At 34.8% G+C, this 23,001-nt stretch overlaps 1 protein-coding gene across 3 annotated transcripts in view; it reads left to right on the top strand.

The window, feature by feature from the left end:
* LOC150106608 (endosome/lysosome-associated apoptosis and autophagy regulator family member 2-like) overlaps positions 1-23,001 on the top strand; it is a 594,368-nt gene that overhangs the window by 203,302 nt on the left and 368,065 nt on the right. For all 3 annotated transcript variants that reach the window (XM_090392568.1, XM_090392569.1, XM_090392567.1), the window contains one exon: positions 12,032-12,301. In XM_090392568.1, coding sequence (XP_090248694.1) covers positions 12,032-12,301 — 270 coding nt within the window. The remainder of the gene's footprint in view (positions 1-12,031; positions 12,302-23,001) is intronic.

Raw genomic sequence — 23,001 nt, forward strand, 5'->3', positions numbered from 1 at the left:
GAAATTATAGATTTTTACTTTGAATTGATAATAAATAATTCTAGGATTCTGGCTTTGTTGTTAGTAAAAATTATCAGCCCAGTTTAAACAAATTGTTAATTTTGGCCCTTAATCATAGGCTCAAATTTAATATCCTTTTTAAATTTTATAAGTAATTTAATTTTTATTTAATATTAAATAAATTATTTTATTTATTTAATATTTATTAAATTTATTTATTTAATATTTAATATTTTTATTTACTTTAATTTATTTTTATATAATAAATAATTTAATTTTTAATTTAATAAGTATCATACCAGATTGATTCAGCCATGTTACTGAAACAAAGAAGACTAACAAACGAGATGCTTCTAAATAATTACCAGATTTTATACTTAGGCAATAATGATCAGGGAAAGGAAGAAGGAGCAGTTATAATATTCAGCAAACACTGGTCACAATGTAAACTTCTTCAATGGCAGGCAATTTCAGGTAGTGTTGTGGGCAAATATCAAAATGAGAAATTAGACAATGAGTTTATTTGTGCTTCTAGTCCCAAAATGCTTTTAGGTGTTAAGAAAGAGTGGAGAGATTTTTTTTGTCAGCTGTTAAATCATAAAGTTAGAGAGGGCAACTGACATAAAGAAAAATGAAAAGCTAGTCTTGTTGGAGATCTATACAGTACAGTATGAAATGCATATCACACAGATAGAAAAATGTTGGGAAAATTTGGAGGAAAGTACAAGGCTAATCATAATGGTTATTATCTGCTGGATTTCTGTTTGGAATATGGATTAAAACTGTGTTCCAGCATAAGAACATGCACAAATTAACATAGAGAGAAGACACAAAAAATAAGAACAGTCTTATTGATTATGCTATTGCTAATAGTGGTATCTTATGCTGGTTCAGAACACAAGAGTATTCAGGGGATTTGAAATGGGAAATGATCGCCATTTAGTTTTGAGCATAGGATAAAAATGGATATTATTTTGAAAAGAAAAATATGTAAGAAAGTTTTGAAAAAGAATCAGTTGACCAGTTTTCAGAGGTGAACTATAGACTCAAATATACAATATGATCCAAGAAAAAGTGAAAGAGTGTGGAAACAAGAATTAAACCTTGAAGACACACTGGCTGATTGTGAAGAAAACATTGATTGATTCAGCCAGAGAGCTGTGTGTTAAAGTTATCTGCAAAGATAGAAAAGTAAAACTCCATGGTTTACTCAGGAAATTATAGAGGCAATCATGGAAAAGAAGAAAGCATATCAAAAGTTTCTGGAAGATAACTTAGCATGTGATCTGAAAGAATATAGAGAAAAAAGTAAGAAAGCAAAGCAGTGAGTAAAAGTAGTTAAACAAAAGATAAGATTTTAGTGAGAATTATTATTATTATTATTATTATTTGACACCTCCAGGGAGTCCAAAGACTCATCGAGGGAGAGTGTGCCAACAGCATCGAACGATTGGTCCCCTTCCAACTATTAACCATGCTCAAACTTACTTAAGCCATTAGTAGCAGAGGCTGTTCTGAAGGCTGTTGATAAAAAGCATAGAAATTGAAGAAAGGGTACTGTAAAAGTAATCATATTATTATTATTATTACCCAAGACCCCATGGAGTCAAAGACTCATCTAGGAGGTCCTTTTATCACGCGCGCGCGCGCGCGCGCACACACACACACACACACACACACACACACACACACACACACACACACACAAACTCATCATACCATGCCTTAAACACACTCAAATTCTCTGCAGACACCACACTGACGAAAGTGATATAAAAATTGAAAATATTCTAGATGTTTGGAGAAGTTACTTTGAAAGATTGTTAAATAAAATAAGAAGGGATAGAAAATATTAAAGAGGAATATGTTATTAAAACCCTGAAATGTGAAATATTACTTAAAAAATTCTCTGGAACTGTTATAAATGTTTTATAGCAGTACTACTACATAATTCTGAAAGCATGGTCAGAAGGTTGAATTCCAGATGATTAAAGTAGCTTTCATAGTACCTGTGTATAAAAAGTGAAATAAAACATCTGAGAATTAGAGGAATTTCCCTAGTTACAGGTATGATATTTATGCAAGCATTTGTGAGAAGACATATGACATATAGAGGTTGTCAAGATCAGATTTTTACTTTATTATTATTATTATTATCACCCCAAGACCTAATGAAGTCCAAGACTCATCTGGGAGGTCCTTTTATCACACACAGCTCAGCTGGGAAATACAGGGTGTCCCTGAATTAATGGCCCTGTAAGGGGATGGTAGTGCACACCGAAACCATCAATATTTGTCATAGGATATGCGGCTGCAAATGCAGTTAGGAGTCGGAAATGAAGGACAGATACAGGTTTCCAGAGTGACATTTATTGGAGATCATTACAACAAATGCTCACACGTCCGCCCACCAACGTTGATACACACGGCACAACGGTGGAGTAGTGATTGGCGTACCTGCTCGTAAATACTGGACTTGTCACGCACATCGCCTGCTGCGACGGACAGTCGGGCTACCAGATCCTCCACGGACTGCATGGGCATCTCGTACACAACACTTCAAATGTCCCCACAGAAAGAAATTGAGACAAGAAAGATCGGGCGATCTGGGGGCCACGGGATGGGACCACCACGCCCAATCCATTGGTTCCCAAATGTGGCATCAAGATGCTGACACATGTCCATGCTGAAATAGGCAGGTGCCCCATTGTGCTGGAACCACATATGGGAGCGGATGGCGACTTGAACATCCTGAAGCAATTCCGGCAAAACCTGTTGCAGAAAAATATGGTACGTTTATCCATCAAGGCAGGTAGGGTCCAATTAAGTAGTCATGCACGATCCCCACCCAGACATTGACGGCGAACCATTGCTGGTTTGACTGTGAATGTGTACCATGGGGGTTCTGGGCTGCCTACAAATGTACATCATGGACATTGACTAGGCCTTCACGTGAGAAAGTTGATTCATCCATAAAGAGCACATGAGTAGGGAAATCGGACTGTACGACACTTTGCTGAAGGAACCACTGGGTGAAATCCATGCACAGGGGATAATCAACAGCTGTCAATGCCTGCATTCGCTGCAAGTGATAGGTGTTAAATTGTGAAGGAAGATATTTTATGTTTTAATATTTCATTCACATTTAACATAATCCACCATGTCATAAGCAAGACTTGTAAATATTATTTGTTGTTAGTCTCTTGCTTGTAATATCTTATTCATATAAATGCTCTGAGTTTTATTTCTTATTAATTAATTATTTAATCTTAGAATATGTAATAATAATGAAAAGACTCTATATAAATATGTCGTTCATTTTATTTAGTTTATTCTGTAAAATTTATTATAAGAAACTGTGTCTATGTAAATTTAAATGTATATTATATGAATTGTGATATATCTTTTTTATTTCTGTATGTAAGAGTGATTTTATGTAATTCTTCTGATTGGATTTGATTGGCTGCTGAAGGAGAAATTGAGTTATTTTAGTTAGCTCGTACTGAGAACGTGAGCTACTGTGTATAAACAGAGAAGCCAGTGGATATAAGCTGAACTGGTTAGAACCGGATTTTGGCGGGAAGAAGGAACGTAGTTGATTGGAAAATGAAAGTAAGTAGGAAAGAAGCTTTAGAGACAAGAGAGAGACCGGTTGTGTGTAACAGAAGGGGGGGGTTGATATATGCCCTAAATCGACTACGAAAGGACCGGGAATTAATAGGCATCGTGAATTACTTCTACGGGAGTTCTGATACTACAATATTTTCCGAGTGGTTTGTGGAAGAATAGTGCAGAACCGAAGTTAATACATAGAAGAAAATAAGGAATTAGTAGATAACTGAAACCTAGGGCATCAAGACTTGTATTTTTCTGTGTCTATAATTCAGTTATTATAGTGGAAAGTTTCTTTAGAATTGTGTAGCCATAAAGTAAAAGTCTACAAAAATTTCAAATGTGCTTATGTGAATTCGATGTGTAGAAGCAGTAACCCGGTAAGAGTTGTCCTTTCTGTAACCTGTGAAGCTATAACTATTAACTCCGTCGGATATATTTTAACCTTAGCTGTGGTGTTATGTCGATTAATGGTCGGATGTTAGATGTACTAAAGTACTTTCCCCTCAAAATAATAAGTCTGATGTTGTTCTGTTGAGTGTTAGCTGACTGAGAAAAATTATAGTGCAGCCTGTCATAAGATTAATTATGGTAACATCTGGAAGGTCGAACTTTTAAGAACTATTTTCAACTTGATTGACTGAACATAAAGATCTGATAAATGAATGTTTGATAATTTATGGATTGTAATTATTCTGAATACTTTAAACTGAGCTAATATATTTATGATGTGATTCATCCAATTGGTTAGAGTGAAATATGTCAGAGAAATACTAATGCTTTGTGAATTAACAATTGTTAATATTAGTCATGATCCTCAAACCTAATTGAGAAGTTATTAATGTATGAATGTGAATTCTTATAATATTTTAATTGGATAACGTTTTGCAGATATATATACTTAAATATATATATTGTACTTTTCCTCGTTAAATGTTTTCTTTTGTTGAGTTAAACTTGGTATTTGCCTGATTTTCTTTCATTGCACTGCTCATAAAATTATTCAGACCTTTGCAGAAGCCTTAGATACTAGTAATAACCTCGGCCTGAAGATAAAGTGATAATATAAGTTTAGTTGATGATTGATTCCTCTATATTATTTAGACTAATCTGAATATAGGGTGGCACAGTATAATATAAATTTCTTTATATTCAGATGAGCATCAATCAACAACTAACCAAGTATAATGGAAATTAAAGAGGTAAATGTAGGTAGGATGACACAACATAGGGGTGTAGCCCTGCTTCATGCAGTACTCGCCAGACACTGTTCCGATGCACACCCAGGCTCTGGGCGGCAGATCACGGGCTTGTACCTGGGTTATCTGTCACCATACACAAGATGTCCTCGCTCATAGCTGCTGTTCTGACTGTCCGTGCTCGTCTGGCATTATGTCCATTGACATGGAAGGTGCCTGCCTCACACAGCTGATGGTGCAGTTATGCAAACATTTTATGATCAGGCACACGGCGCATAGGATATTGCTCACGGTATAGTCTTTGTGCCTCTCTACCATTGCCCTTGGCTTCGCCGTACATCATGTGCATATCGGCTTTCTCTACATTCGTAAACTGCTCTATCTCATGTCCAGTCTACACTGAGAATGCTGGCGTTTGGCCAAACCAGCGCTTTTAAGCCGTGCCGCCTTGTCCACGCCCCATACCAGCACCTAGCTGCATTTGCTTCCGCATATTCTATGACGAATATTGGTGGTTTTGGTGTGTACTACCATTCCCTCATATTTGGGCCATGAATTCAAGGACACCCTGTATAGCAAGAATCTAGTTGTTTGATAGGGACATGCATGGTAGACATAATGCAGGTCTTTAAATAATGGTTGCACACACCTGAAGAAAAAAATAAAATTTCAATTTATTAAATACTCCTATACATCATCATCATGCCTATCAAAGATTTAGGCCTAGAGTTGGCTGTTCTGGCCTTAGAAGTCATCGTTGAATCTTTTAAGAGGATGTCGTGGTTTTTCTTTTTCCTAATGGCTTGTACTTTAATGCTTCTTTTGATAATCTTTCTGTTTTCATTCTTTGAACGTGTTCCATCCATTTATGTTTATAATTTTTAATTTTTTCTATTACTGATTCCTGGTTTAATTCTTTCATAATTAATTCGTTTCTTTTGGGATCAAATAGAGTATACTTTGCTTTATCTCATAAATTTCAGCTGTTATTAATCTTTGTTTGCCTTTTTGTTTTATTGTCCAGATGTCACTTCCATATAATAGGACTGGTATGGCTAATGTATTGTATACTTTTAGTTTGGTTTGTTTTTGAACCAGATTTGGTTTAAATATAGAGTTAATTACACCTGTTAGTTTTAAATATTTTTCAATTTTTAGGTCTATATCTTTTTCATTTTCATATGTAATCATACAACCTAGGTAGTTAAATGAATTCACCTGTTCTAAAATCTTGTTATCTATTACTATTTTAGTTCTTACTGGATCTTGTCCTTTAAAGGCATAGTTTTTTTATTTTTCTATTGATATTATCATTCCATAATCTTTGGCTATCTCATTTAGATTTAAAATAGCTTTCTGTAAGTTATCTTCAGAATTTGTAATTATTATTTGGTCATCGGCAAAAAAGGAGAGTGTTTAAGTTCACAGCAGGAGAGTGTTTAAGTTCACAGCAGGAGAAAATTTAATACCTTGATGGAAATTTTTATTCCATTTTATTATTATTTCATTTAGGTAAATATTAAAAAGAGTTGCTGAGAGGGGACATCCCTGTCAGACTCCTTGGTTTTTCTCTCTCTCGTATATGATAGCTCATGATTTAATCTTATTTGTATTTAATTATTTTCATATATATTTATGATAGCTTTTAGGATGTTATTTGGTATTTGTCTTTCTTTTAATATGTTAAATAATATGATTCTTTTAACTTTGTTGAATGCTTTGTCAAAGTCAATGAATGTAATATGTGTTTCTAAATTGTATTCTCTTCTTTTCTCTATTATTAATTTTAGGGCAAAAGGTCTATACATGATCGTCCTTTTCTAAATCCATTCTGTACTTCTCAAATAAAGTTTTCAGAATATTTCATTAGTTTGTTATTTAAAATTCTGCTATATATTTTGTAACAGGAAAGGGAAGGGTTATCAGTAATAGTGCAGATGTGGCAGCCCTGAAAGAGGATTTGAATAAACTAGACAGAATGGGCAAATGAATAGGGGATGTCAGTTTAATTCAGCAAAATGTAAAGTCTTGAAGTTTTGGATCTATCGATGGGAGGCTGCATACTCGATTGGAGGAGCTGTTCTGGAGGAAGTAGGGGAGACAAGAGATCTGGGAGTGATGATTGATGGAAAACTGAAATTCAGGGAGCATATTGCAAAGGTGGTAAGGGTAACTCAGAGGATTGCTGCAATAGTGAGAAGGACACTGACCTGCAGAGATAAGAGTTATCATTCTGTTGCATAAGACCCTGATCAGACCATACTTGGACTATTGTTCTCAAATTTTGTCCCCAGAATTTGAAGGGGATAAATTAACTGTGGAAAGGGTATAGAGGCAGATAACAAAGATGGTTTCAGGACTGTACAATATTAGTTATGAGGATCGGCTGAAGGAATGTGGATTGCAGAGTTTGGTGGATAAAAGAAGGAGAGGTGATATGATCGAGACTTCTAAACTGTTGAGAGGCAGTTACAGGGTGGACATTGGGGAGTTCTTTTGTTTGGTGGAACAGCGAGAAGGAGCGATGACAAGGGGCCATCCCTGGAAGTTACAAAAGGAAGCTGTGAACAAGAGGGTGAGGAGTGGTTTCTTTGCATGGATGGTGGTTGAACCGTGGAATGAATTGCCTGAGAGAATGGTGAGAGCAAGAACGGTCAAGGAATGGTATGATAGACTTTGTGTTTCCTAAGAAGGACCTTCCATGATGAGTCTCTTGACTACATGGAGGCCTGAATAATAATAATAATAATAATAATAACATACCTCTATAGTTTTTAGGGTCATCTCTACTACTTTTTTTAAAGATAGGAATCACAATTGCTTTCTTCCATTCTGTTGGGGGATTACCAGTTGAATAGATTTTATTTAAAAATAATAGGAGTCTTTCTTTGAACCTTGTTCCTGCATATTTATATAGTTCTGAACCTAGCTTATCTTCTCCAGGTGATTTTCCATTTCATTTTTTTTCAGGATGATTTCTAATTCTTCTTTAGTTATTTTCTTTTCATTTTCAATGTTTGCCAGTTATCTTTTTTAAAATATTTATCTGTCCACAATTCTGTATAGAAATTTAAAAATTCTTCTAATTTCAATTCAGTGTTTAATTTTATGTTTTCTTTAGTATCTGTATTTAAGTGTTTCAAAATCTTATATACATTGGGTCTTATTTTATATAAATCATGTTCTAAATTAGAAATAAATTTGTTCCATGATTCTCTGTCTTTTTCTGACTTCTCTTTTAGCTATGGTTCTTATTCTTTTATATTCTATTTCATCTTCTAATCTTTTACTGCTTAACAATTCATGATGGGTTCCTTTTTTCATTTTGATTATTTCTTTGATTGTATCATCCCATATCTTCAGTTTTTTTTCCTTTTATTGAATTTTTTGGTCTTTCCTAAGCTTTCATTTGCTGCTGCATTTAGTATCTTTTTTATATTAAGCCATTCTATTTCTATTTCATCTAAATTGGTTAATTCTTTGTTCATATAGCCATTGTATATTTGTGTAATTTAATCTAGTTTTATAAACAAATGTTTTAAATTTTCTTTCTGTTCTTGTTATTTGTAGCCATTTAGGTGATAATCTTAATTTTATTTTAAAGAGGAAGTGGTCACTACTTATTTCATATCCTCTGTGAACTCTAACATCTAAAGAGAACTTTGATGTCTTTTCATTTAAGATAAAATAATCTAATATTGATTTCCATTCTCTTGCTGCCCAAGTATATTTTTGTATTTCGTTTTGTTTATAGAAAGAATTCATTATTTTTAGGTTATTGTAAACTACAAAGCGATCAGTTTTTTACCATTCCTGTTTAGAGTATGTTCTCCATATATTCCTATATTATTCTTAATTTTGTTGTTTCCAATTCTTGCATTTAAGTCTCCTGCTAATATTACATAATCATTTTTATTTATTTTATTATATATATATTTTGTAACTGATTATAAATTTCAATATTATCCTGTTCTTTCCTTCTTCTGGGGCATATAAACCAATTATTGTTAAATAACCTCTATCTGTTTTTATTCTAGCTTCTATTATTCTTTCATTCCATAATTTATAATGTTGTAGTTATTTTGAAAGGAAGTTATGATTCTAAATCATAACTCCTGCTTGTGCTCTTTGGTCTCTGTCAACTCTACTATATATCACATTAAAAATTTTGGTTCTCATGGTTCCTTTTAATTTCTTTTTTGTTTCAGTGATTACTGCTATTTTAAAATTTCTTTCATTTAATATTTGGTCTAATTCTATTTCTTTATATGCTATTCCTCTTACGTTCCAGTTTGCTAAATGTATTATATTTTGCCATTTCCATTCCAGGGTCGTTTTCCATAGATTCATTCTGATTACCTTTTTCTGTTGGCTTAAAAATAGAATAATGTTCTCCATGTCAGGTAAACTAGCCTGGCGATGGATAGTCTAGTGGTAGGGCTGCTACCTTAAGGATTCTGAACTAGCCGTCTTCCAAATTTAAACTCATAGGAGGATACTCCTATACATTTCACTCAGTATGTCATGAGCATCATTCAGGGAGAATGATGCTCATGACAGAAGGCAGAAGAATTGGCAACAACATTTATATTAAGAGCAAGAACAAGTCATACAGCATGTGCATACTTCTACATTTCTCAGTTGCAGATGTACAAGTAGGAGGAAATGATACTCAAGTTCCAAGGAAATAGGTATAGTTAGTAATTAAAAATTTATGTACTTTAATTAGCAATTACTTCCCAAAACTTAGAGATGAGCATACAGTCTGTCTGATTAAGATGAGGATAGCAGTGCAGGGCTTCGCACGATTCAAGAAATAGACAATTGAATTGAAACCTATAGTAAAACATCTTGGTTTCATTTCAGTGAACTTTGTGTAGTGTTGATGTCACGAAAAGCAAGGCCTGAACCTTCTGATTCCAGAAATCTTATATAATCTTGATGTTCTTGGATTCTAATCTTAATTTTTGTGAAGAATGATCATGTGAAGCTGCTGGATATATTTGCCTGCAAAGGATGGCTTCCTGTAAAGTAATATTTAATATTACATTTACAGCAAAGGTATGATGTATCAGAATATTCAGTTTGTTAAAACAGTCTATTTTTCCAAGTCAAGTAACCCCCATCGATGGAATAAAAAATTAATAACTGACCAGGGAAATCTATGTAGTTTTCTTGAAATAGTATGTTTGTAAACAGAGAAACTACATCAAAAGAAACCATCATTTCATGCTCTTGAAGACGAAGATCTTTAATTTTCTTTTTGTAGACAAACATTTTTTTATATAAGAGGTGGTTTTGCCAGTAAAGTTTCATAGAAGACTTGAGAGATATTTTGTCAGATAAGAAGTAGGAGATCCTATGAAATCAACTGTTGGATGTAATGGACAACCAAATTTGTGCTTTAGAAAGGTCATAAATATGTGGGGGGATGAGTTCATTTACAACATACCATTTCACACACACCACAAAGAGATTTCCCTGATGACATAATTAAATTATTCAAATTTATTATCAATGCTGGTTACTTTACTTGGCAAAATAAACTGTTTCAACAAATCAAGGGTACACGATATGACCTGCATTAGCTGATTAATACTACGGAGGACTGAATTTTAACACCATTTCCCTTCAGCCTCATATTTGGCTACTTTCAATAGGAGTCAGAAAGAACTACTTCAGTTTTTGGACAAAATTAACTCCTTATACACTCATATTAAGTTCACTGTTAAGCACGAATCTAACAAAAGTCTTCCCTTTCTGGATACTCTAATACATCTTAACTTGCTGGTAATATTAAATTTTCCATCCAGCAGCTTCACATCATCATCCTTTACCAAAAACAGGTATTATCAAAATCCTCGTGCACTGAGCATGCCCAATTTGTATCCAGATTTTCTTCTTTTAGGGGAATTAAATAAAACTCATTCCATCACTTAAGATATAACAAAACCACAATATAGAAGATAATTGGTAATTATTATCCCTCTGACAGACTGCAATCTGATGTTAAAAGAATCTGCATACGCTACGTTAAAGGGATTTCTAAACAAATAGTAAGGACTGTTTGTCCTTATTACCACCTTCAAAACAGCCCAGAAGTTATCTTCTTTTTTTTACTACCTATTAAGCATAAATAATCACCTCTATCCTCAGCAGAACAGCCACAGATGGGCTGCTGAGATTAGAATCCAGAAACATCAAGATTATATAAGATTTATGGAATTAGAAGGTTCAGGCCTTACTTTTCATGCCATTGACACTAAACAAGAGTTTAGTGTCAATGAAACGAAATGGAATGAAACCAAGATGTTGTACTACAATAGGTTTCAATTTGACTGTTTCTTGTGAATAGTATGATGCCCTGCACAGTGAACTCTATGTTTAGTGTCAATGGCATGAGAAGCAAGGCCTGAACCTTCTAATTCCAGAAATCTTATAAAATCTTTATGTTCTTGGATTCTAATCTCAGCAGAACAGCCCATCTGTGTTGATAAACTCCAGATGTAAGTCAGCAGTTAAAATTGAAAGAGATACAGGAAGATGATTTGATGTAAAATAGGTGAAAGACAAGAGTATTCATTATAGAAAGGTATATTAACCACCCAAAACAGCAGCCATGTGGACAAAATCTATGTCATATAACTTATGTTTCATATTCATATTTTTATAATATCAAAATATTATTTAGTTTTCATTATTGACGTATGAATATGTCAAGGCTGGTATGCTGGTTAAACTGATATTAAAATTGGAGAATGTTTTTAGCTTGTTTCTTGCATTGAAAATAAGGTCAAGCCAATTATTTGTTTGTTCATCACCTAACACTTTTTGAATCTGTGAACTGATCTTCAGTAAATTTTGTATTAATTTCATACCTAATATAGCTATGGTATTAATAAAAACTGTGGTATGGCAGATGTTGTATGCACATGGCCATAATTTTTATGCATTATTAATTAAACACTGATATTTGAACTTTTGTACACAGATAAAGCGATGGACATTGTAAGAGAGCAGCACCAAAAGTAAATAGACTATGGGATGAGTTGTTCATCTGCCTGGTTAAAATATTATTTATGGCTTCTATATTTCTGGATTAGTTTAAGTTATTGAATTGTATGAAATTTTACTGTGGGTGTTATGTTGATTTTAGTATCATGATATTTATTTGTATTCAAAATATTTTTGACACAATTTTTATTCTTATTGTTCTGTAGCAAAAGGATCATCACATTGCATAGATAAACCTCCATGTACAAGCAAAGACTATTATGAAGAGCATACACCCTGTGATAGCCTGAAAATGACACAGATTATATTCAAGTGGATAGAACCAAAAATCTGTAGAGATGACATTCTAGGGGCTATTACATTACCGCTTGCAACTGTAAAGAAACTTTGTCCTCCTTGTAATCCTGGAATGGAATATGCTAATAAGGTCATGTGTGCTTTCTGTCCTCGGGATTATTATTCTGATGGTTCAGTCCGTAAGTATTAACAAACCAATGAAACATCTATTACAGTTCTAATCCTTTTAGTTTGTTGAACACTTGTGCTCTCTTGGAAATTATTAATGTGCTGTGAAGTTGAGACTCATCATTATACTAAATGCCATGATGCCTGTCATCATAGCATGTTATTATTATTAGAGACCTCCAGGGAGTCAGGGACTCATCAAGGAAGGCTACATATCACTCCCACCACATATCATATCTTATCTTGAATTATTCACACTACCTTCATTCACCATCTCAAGGAAAGCCATTTTAGTTATGTGCCACTATATGACAAAAAAATCCAGCTCTTCCATTTCTTGAAGTATTCATTCTCAACTTCCATTGTCCTCTTGTCACCCCTCCATAAAATGAAAAATACCATCTACAGATAACCTGAGTTGCACTTTAAAACATTTATTATTATCCTACGACCACATGGAGTCAAAGACTTATTTAGAAGGTCCCTTTGTCTCTCTCTCTCTCTCTTTCTCTCTCACACACACAAACACACACATCATACATTGCCTTAAACGCATTCAAATTCTCTGCAGACAACTCACTCTCAGACAATGCATTCGAATCATTCACAACTCTTCATGCAAAAGACCTGCTTCTCTCTCTCTCTCTCGTTCACACCCTCCTTATATAGCTTCCAGAAATGACCTCTTATTCTCCCCCAATCTCCCACCATTTTATGAAAAACCTCTTCAATGTTAATCCTGTAGCAACACCTTACCAACTTATACATCTCTATCATATCACTGCTCTTCTTCTGATCCACTAGACTGTAAATTGCATCTTCTCAACCTTTCTTCATATTCAATATTCCAGAAATCAGAAACTACCTTAGTCAGATGTCACAGTACCCTTTGCAACATCTCTTTGTCCTTTTGAAAACGAGGTCAGGTGACCAAATCTATGCACAGTAGTCCCATTTGTGGCCTAATCAAGGCCTTATACAGTGAACCAGAATCTCCTTACTTCTATAAGTCAGTGTCCTTCTCAGCATTCCCAGAATTCATTGTGTTGGCTTCACAATGTTGGCAAATTTTTCTCTAAATTTTAAATCCTTATCCACCATCACTCCAAGATCTCTTATTTCCTCCACCTCCAACAATATATCCCCATCAAGCATAAATTCTATATCAAATCTTTGTTTCCCATATCATTGTTGAAAGTCAGAATGTAGAAAATAGTGATATGAGAGGCATGAATAGTGATATTTGCGAGGTAGTACCAGATAGCTGTGAGAGTGGCGCTGAAAGTGAGAATGAAGGTAAAAATACAGAACGAATGAATGAATTAACGGATAATAAAAATGATGAGACAGATGCAATGAGTGAGATCGCATGGTTGCACTGAGCGACACATAGGGCGAATCGGCAGCTGGAGCGTTGGCAAAAATGTTTACCGAGCGTACCAACTAATAAACGGCAAAATTATGATAAGAAAAATAAGAGTATGATCGTGAGTGTAAACAAAATGAAAGAGCGAGTGTTGCACGGAGATTCTTTAGTAAGAGGTGTGATAGATGAGAGTTTGACAAAATCGTACCAACCTGGTGCGAACATTAAGGATGTAAGTGAGTCAATTAGAATGCAAAAGCAGAGGGTGAAAGAATTGATAGTAGTAACAGGAACGAATGATTTGAAAGGAGACAAAATGGCTATGAGAGAGGATTTGAAGGAATTACTTGAGGTAGCAAAAGAGAAGAGTGAGAGAGTTAGTGGTGAGTCTGTTGCCAGAGTATGACAGTGAAGACTATAGAAGGAGGGCCAAAATTGCTAATGACTTTATGTGCGGATTATGCAGGAGGAGTGGTGTGGAATTTGTGGATGTGTGGAGTGAGTTCGATGGGCAAAAGGATTTATATAAGATGGATGGTTTGCATTTGAATGGATTTGGTGTACGGAGGCTTGAAAAGGTGTTGTTCAATGAAGTGGAAGTGGATGTGCAGAATCAGGGAAACTGGAGTTATTAAGGGGGGGGGGGTAGATATGCAGACTTTAGAGAGACATTTGAGTGTATGGATGTGTGTAATATGCCCGAGTGAGTACGAAGGACAACAAATCAGAATGGGATAGTTAGTATAAGGCATCAAAACTGGGATGGGACAAATGGGCTTCTGCAATTCATGTATACTAATGCCAGAAGTATTAGGAACAAGAAGGAAGAATTTTTGGCCTTGGTTGACACTTCCAGGCCACAGGTTATTGGCATTAGTGAAACATGGCTGACAGAAGATGATATAGCTAGTGGGATTGAATCTGAGGGGTATGGTGTGTTAAGGAGTGACAGGGAGAATAAAATGGGGGGAGGAGTGGTATTGATGATAGCTGATGAGTTGAAGCCAAGAAGAATAGAAGTGGAACTGCAGGAGAGAAAAAAGACCATATTTGAGGCTATTTGGTGTGAGATTGATACTAGCAGAACAAAATATATGTTGGGTGCTGCTATAGACCAGGTGATGGAATAGATGGTGGTGATAGTATGGGTGATAGTATGCATAATCAAATAGAAGAAATGAGTGGAAGGAGGGTAATTATTATGGGAGATTTCAACTATGGTAACATTGATTGGAAGGAGGAGAGGACACATGGGAGGAAGGAATTGGATTTTATGCGGTTATTAAGGAATAACTATCTGCGACAGCATATAATGAAAAATACTAGGGGTCAGAGAGTGCTTGACCTAGTAATTGCATCTGAGAATTTGGTTGTAACAAATATGACCACATTGCCACCAATTGGTGAGAATGATCATAGGGTCTTGACTTCAGAGGTGGCTAAAGGTGTGGAATTTACAATTAAGACAGGGTACATGTGGAATTATCGGGCTGGTAAGTATGATAAGCTTAGGATTTTGATAGGTTCAGTGCCATGGAATGTAAAACTGCAAGGGCTGGATGTTGATAGTGCATGGGAGACGGTTAAGAAATGTTTGCATGAGGCAATGGCCGACTGTATACTATACCTAGAGTCTGAATAATAAATCAAGTACAGGGTTAATTGGATGAATAACACCATTAAGTTTGAGCTGCAAAAAAAGAAACAACTGTGCAGGGAATTTCAGGAGAAAGGTGACCAGCAGGCACATGAACGGTATAAAGTGCAGGCGAGAAGCGTAACGAGTGTGGTAAGAAAAGCAAAAGTGGATTATGAAAGAACATTAGCCATGCAGACTAAAGAGAATCCCAAACAGTTTTTTCGATATGTTGCAAGTAAAAGAAAAAATGTATATGGCAGCGTGATTTTAAAGAATGCCGATGGTAGGGAGGTAACTGAATCAGTTGAATTGTGGAATTACTGAGCGAGCACTTTGCAAGAGTATATCATCCAGGTGGTGACATTGCAGGGATGAATGAACCAATAGCTTATACGGGAATTGTGGTAAATGAAGTGGAGGTGAATAGGCTAAACCTCAACATCAACACATCTGTGGGATTGGGTGATATGCTAGCTCGTGTCGTACGTGAAGCGGCTAAAGAATTGTCAGTGCCCTTGACCGTTTTGTTTCATTTGAGTTTCAGGTCTGGGTTAGTCCTGAGGGGGTGGAAACAGGGGAAAATAGTTCCATTGCATAAAGGAGGTTCCAAGACTGCTGTTGTAAATTACCGACCGATCAGCATATCAGGAATCGTTGTCAAGGTCTTGGAGAAAATAGTCAAGAGGAAAATACAGGATTGGATAGATGAAAATGGGATACTGTATGGGGGACAGCATGGTTTTGTGAAGGGTATATCATGCCTCAGTAACTTGCTCATATTTTATAACACAGTGACGACTGAACTAGACAAGGGTAATAGGTTTACAGTGATTCTACTGGACTTTGCTAAGGCCTTTGACAGGATACCACATGGAATTCTACTCAGTAAACTGCAGCATATGGGGATGGATATAGGATTGGTGAGATGGATAGGAGGGTGGTTGATGGAGAGATATCAGAGAGTGATTTATTCAGGAGTAGAGTCCAAAAGATGGCCTGTGACTAGTGGTGTGTGTGTGCTGCAGGGTTCTGTTCTTGGACCACTACTGTTCAATTTGTTCATTAACGATATAGGAAAGGATCTGAGAGGAAGTGTTCATTTGTCTGCTGATGATGGAAAGTTGGGTAGAGCAGTAGTGAGTGCCAGTGGCGCACTCATGATTTAACCTTTGGGGGGGGGGGCCGAGTTGAGTAGACGTTTTGCAAATACACACTACACATCGCATACGACCTATAACTGAGCATCTGCAGTGATCGCTAATTCATAAGTAGCACACAACATAAATAAAAAAAATGAATTTTAATTAGGAAAAGATTTTTGGAAATTTTTCTAGTGTTTTTCCTTTTCTTTGGGGGGTGCCCGGGCCCCTTTCCCCCCCTCCTCTGGGTGCGCCACTGGTGAGTGCACAGGATGTCACAATTTTGCAGGATGATTTGGATAGTTTGGAGGACTGGGCTAAGGAGAATGGATGTCAGTTTAATGTAGCAAAATGTAAGGTTATGCATTTTGGGGTGAAAAGATTAGCAGCAGTATATCACATTGGTGGAACTGTTCTCCAGGAAATTGACAAGGCCAGGAATTTGGGAGTGTTGGTGGATAGGGAGTTGAAGTTTAGGGGGCACATCGCAAAAGTGGCTAATTCAGCTCATCAAATCACTTGGTTGCTGAAAAATACTTTAACAAGCAGAGATTTAACAAACAGGTTATTGTTCCTCTGTATCGAGCCTTGATAAGACCCCATCTAGACTACTGTGTCCAGATATGGGCACCAGGGTTTCTTCTTGATGGAGGAGGAGGAGGTGGAGAGGATCCAGAGACGAGTGACCAAGATGATAGCAGGTCTATGGAATGAACCTTATGAGAACAGGTTGAAGATTTGTGGATTTCAGAAATTGGTTGATATGTGGAAGAGGGGTGATATGATTGAGACATTCAAATTACTGAAGGGTTTCTATAAGATTAATTCAGAAGATATTTTTGACAATAGTACTGGTGGTGGGAAGACTAGGGGTCATACATGGAAGCTGGGCAAGAGTGTGGCAAGGGTGTTAGAGCTAGGTTTTTTTCTTGGAGAGTGGTGAATGAGTGGAATAAGTTGCCAGAATCTGTTGTGGATGCCATGACTGTGAGTGAATTCAAGGCGAGGTATGATAGATACTTTGTGAATGTCGAATAGTTGTTCTTGACATGATGTTAGGGCCTCGATGAGTCTGTGGACTCCTTGGAGTTGCCCGTAATAATAATAATTTGAAACCTTACATTTTGCAACATTGAACTGGCATCCATACTCCAATGCCCATTGCCCATTCACTCAATCTATTCAAGTCTTCTTGTAAGGCCACAACATCTGCTCTGCTCCTCATATTCGTCCCAACTTTGCATCATCTGCAAACAACTGAATATCCTCATTCAAATCTGTCTCAATGTGATTAACATACAGGTTAAACAGCAATGGTCCTAAACAGACCCCCAGATGCACACCACTAATGACTTTCCTCTCTGGGATGTTGCCCCCGCATACACATCTTGCTGATGCCTATCTGATTCGCCAATCTTCAATTCAATGCATTAGTCTAATATCTAATCCTATTCCCTCTAGTTTGACTATTGATTTATCATGTGGTAATCTATCCAAAACCTTTCCAAAATCTAAATATACTACTGTGTATCCATCTCCATGTCCAGTGAAGCTGTCATGTTATTGTAATAAGTAGGTAAGTAGATTACTAAAACATGATATCCCTTTAGCAAATCCATGATATCAATCAAAAATATCACTGTTGTCAACTCTATTCTGTATCTTGGTTCTCATCAGCATCTCCAACACTTTAACCATAACAAGTATACTATGGATATTGTTTGTCTTATAGAAATTCAGACCACACTTTATTGTTCATTTCTTCTTTCATAGAGCAACATTCACACAGTCACTTTTAGCTGTGTGTTGTCTGGCATTATAAGAATGTGAAATGAGATTATCTTCATGATTTCTATGACTAATTTCCTTGATTGGATCATAGTTTTGTCTTCTGTTCCAGATATTTTCACTGAATGCATTACTATAGCACTTCTTATTGGTATAGATACATTTATTCCACTTTAAACTCATCCCTTATTGAAGATTTGGTTTTTCAAGAAGTGTTCCAAAGCTGTTTGAGAGAAAGAATCAGGAATATTGCAGTTGTTGGATCCTACTTCGTCTTAATCTATACCTTGGATACGACATGTTATTTACTATGATGTTCTTAAATAATTGATAAGTTGTGAGGTGATTTCTAATTCAAATATAGAGAAAATATATATTTAAAGACTCTGCCACTCTATATCTGAATTAGTTCAAGAATTGAAGAAAAATCAACCTTCAACTATTTCTCCTTAAAATATATACTGGCCGAGTATATTTAACTAACTTAATTCACCCGCTTTGGTTCGAATATTTTATGAATGGTGCAGTAAAAGAGATTCAGGCAAAATACAACATTGGATTAACAAGACAAACATTTAATTTTATAATTACAAATTATACACTTAAGATCAAAATACTAAATAAGTTATTATAAACACTTCAGCCTTTCTGATAATACTGTCATACAAATTCAGACAATGGTAAATCTGTTATCTCTAATACAGTCTTCACACAGTTCACCTAACACTTAATAAAGCTTAATGTCATAAAATTCCTTAGTGATCATTCACATTAACATCTCAGTTTTTTTTTAGTTTCAAATACAATTTATTGGTGGCAGTACTTTTTCACAAGCTTACACTTTTAAATCTACGCTTCAGCTAACCTCCGCAACAGTTACTGTTAGTATAGGGATATTCTAGAAGAAACACACTCATATTTTTCCATAGGAATATTAATGGTTGGAATATTCTTACTGACAATATTCCTTCTTCATATATTTATGTGCGAACACTTTTTGTAACTGTATACACTTTAATCAATTAACGGCACTCATTTAAAAAAAAATCTTCTTAGAAATAACTGGATTAATTAATGGTCACAATACACACAATCAAACGTTCTTGCATAGATCAAACCGCTTGCACTACATTTGATATCACTTAACTGATTCAGTGTTCTATTTACAACTCCTGTACTAAGGTAACACACAATAATTCCTTAACTTGAAGTTTAATATGCACAGTTGCCTACTCCTTTGACATCAATTTAATTCTTTAGGTACCATAATTCTTAACATCGCTATCAATAAACTCAACTTTGTTGCCTCTAATTATTCTCTAGTTACTTCGTGCTATGCTTCAAGTTTCCGTGTGTCCTTGAAAGGTCGGCCCTGAAACTAAATCTCAACTCAAGTATTGCTAGTCTACTTAGTAGTCACTCAGCTGTTTTCCGTAGCTATAATTGTTATTCTACAACTTATTAGCTAACCGCCTCTCAACTAGTAGACTTTATTTAGCTGCTTGAGTGACTTGCCGACTCGCTATTATCGCACTGTGATTCCCGAATGCTCCGATTCCAACCTAATGCCAATCTCTCTCTCTCTTATAAATCTCTAATGCTCTCCCTTTTCCAGCGTTCTTCGCTTTTTATATCCGTTCTTCCCGCCTAAATTGTTCACGTGATTTCTTTCTAAAACTTTTCAATAAACCTTCTCACATGGTGTTCCAAAAACGCGCTCGCTCACTTACATACGTTTCCATGACAACCAAACAAAATATAATAAAATTGAGGTATTGCATAACGCTAAACTTCTACAAACAGGAACAAAATAAGAATATTTACATTTCAATTAATGCGCAGTTAAATTATCAAATACAAATTCTTATAATATTAACATAGTAATAAATCAAATAGCTTAATAATATTTAATACAGTCTTTTCATTATTAATACATATATCCTTGATTAAATAATTAAATATTAAATAAGGTTAAAGGTAGTTATATGAATATTAAATTATAAACAAGTGAATTACATTAAATAATATTTACAAGTCTAGCTATGATGGAAGATCATGTTGGATTCTGAAACAAATAATAATTACTCCAATCTCTATATAATCAGAATCCAACACAGTAGCTTTCATCGAGAATAGCCTTTTCTTCCTTGTTTTCTGAAATAGCTGCAAGGAAACCATTAGTACAACCAGAATTGATTTTGAAAAGCTAAAAGCAGAAACTTGTATGATGTCCAGATAACAGTCATGCTTTCTGGCCTTGCTAAAACTATTGGCCATAACTTTTGTTCAACCCAAAAAGTTTTGGGCAAATTTTTCCAGTAAAATTGATGATTGTATCCAAAACTGAATCATATAGACAATTTCTTCTCATTTTGCAAATACCAAAGATTATTAAATTTCACTAAGTCTAGAGTAGAAATTATTGCAACTATTTTTGACATGCTCTCCTCTCATAGATTTAAAAATAGTCAGATTGAAAATAGGAACAGAATAGCTTGACAGATTTCTATAAGAATTTGAAATACCAAATCTGAGTAAAATCAACCTTGTAATAACTTGCATGTGGCTGAATGGACAAAATGAATTTGTAAAGGGGCTTACACATTTTGGAAAATGTACTAAAATTATCATATGTTAGGTATGTTTACTCAAGAGTGTAAGGATTTCATGCTATAGCTACCTGGTTAACATTTTGTTGCTAGTGAATCATCCAGATAAATTACTGTTAATGTATTACCAATTTGTGAAGTGCTGATATTCTGATGTGAAAGGTAAAAAGATAAAACTGGAAAACATACATGATCAGAATCTCCCCTTAAATTTGATGAATGCTATGTTTTGGAAACACTTGCAAGGCACTAGAAAAAAAAAAAAAGTACTGTTTTTCAGAATACTTTTTTTTTATTTGAGTTTGGTGTTTTGTGGTTAAATACAGAAACAGTTTTTTATAGTTCTCATTTTTTGATACCTGACTGCTTTCTTATTCTTTTTTCCTTCCTTTCGTCCCCTACACCCCTGTTATAATTTGTTTTGGAACTTTTGAAACTCAAATAAGGAAATGAATCCAGCAAGCTAAATCTGCATTGCTACATGAAATTATTCTGTAAATCTTCAGATTTATTGGCACTAAGATTAAAAAAAAAAAATCTATTCAAGGAGGGGGGGGTTGAACAAAAATATCTCACTTCGTTTTTTTAAAGGGCTTCATACATAAAAATAGAAGCATACTCGACTTGTTAGGGTGTATGGTACCCCTAGGGCAGCATATACCCTAACAACCAAAAATACCTTAAAAACCAAAAATGGAAGAAAATGAGCTAACACATTCAGAAGAGGAGCTACGAAAGTGGATAAATGGAACAGTGTGACACAGAACTATGGATTACATATTAACAGCAAGAAAAGTGAGAATATGGTCTTAAATCATAGAGAAAATGTTAAAGTTAATGGCATTAGACTCATTAGGCATCTTGAAGGGTAGTGAAAACTTCGAATATTTGAGAAATGTACTTTCTAGTGATGGGAGGTTAGATCAGGAGATATTGAGAAAGAATTTCATTGAGCCAAAGCTATTTTAATAGTGTAAGTAGTTTAATTTGGGACAGTGAGGTTTCATTGAAGTATAAGCATTTGATTAACAGAAGTTACTTTTTGCTCATTCTGTCTTCTTCAGCAGAGACACAGAGACTAACAAAAAAAAGAATGACATGAGTAGAATATGATGGAAATGAAAGCTTTAAAGACATTAGCAAAAACAAAACAAAACAAAAGAAAATAATAATAATTAAAAATGTAGATATTAGGAATATTTTGGAACTTGAAAGAAATGCTTACAGACTTGTTCTTGAAATGGTTTAGGCATACAATCATAATGAATTTAGAAAAAATACCAAGAAAAATGTATAAAATGAAAATTGAGAGGAAGGGACCAAGAGTGAGCTGAAACTGAGTTCATGAAGAAAGAATTTGGGAAGATAGAAAGAAAAGCAGAGCTTTGATCAACCTGACCTAAAACTTTCTGGAGCAGTTATTGATAAAGGAATATTAATAATGCATATTTCATTTCAAAGAATAAATTTCAGTGTTTATAGTTACAGACACTGGAAGTAATTTTAATCAGAAAAATTTAATTACATAATATTATTTAATGCATGATTTGGAACTACATTTCATTGTCATCTTCAGGGTGAACTAAAATAGTAATATAGAATAGATCAAAATAATTAAAAAGGCATTGATATTTTAAAGTTCAAAGCAAAAGTTGGAGTGAGAGAGAATATGTGTGTGTACACACACACACATTTTAAGAAAAATAACTTATATGACTATATAGTGAATGTTAAAATGGAAAATAACTAATTTATTTTCATTAATTGATCTATGGAATGGAAATAAGAATATTTTCTCTTGTTGATATCAAGGATTGAATGTTATACTTTTATTTATTTGTTATTTCTAGTACTATGGATAAGCTGAGAGTTATGCAATCCAGAAAACCTGCTCTAGAGACCAAACATGCAACTTTTACAAGAGCCTCAAGTCTCCAATAATCAGCTGGTGGTTTTGTACTGGACATCAAAAATTGTCTAATACCTAAAGACTTTTACACATATCCATACACAGTGGGATTTGAATCCAAAACCAGTTAATCACTCAGCCAACCAATCCAGTAAATAGTACACATTTCCAATACTTGGATCCTTTTGTATTTTACTCTTTATTAAACACTTTCCTAGTAATTTCCAGGTTGTATGGTTGAGTGGATAACATCTTTCTTCT

This window comes from Typopeltis vanoorti, chromosome 5 (assembly GCF_054136105.1).
Source record: "Typopeltis vanoorti isolate ZY-2024b chromosome 5, IOZ_Tvanoo_1.0, whole genome shotgun sequence".
Classification (NCBI taxonomy): domain Eukaryota; kingdom Metazoa; phylum Arthropoda; class Arachnida; order Uropygi; family Thelyphonidae; genus Typopeltis; species Typopeltis vanoorti.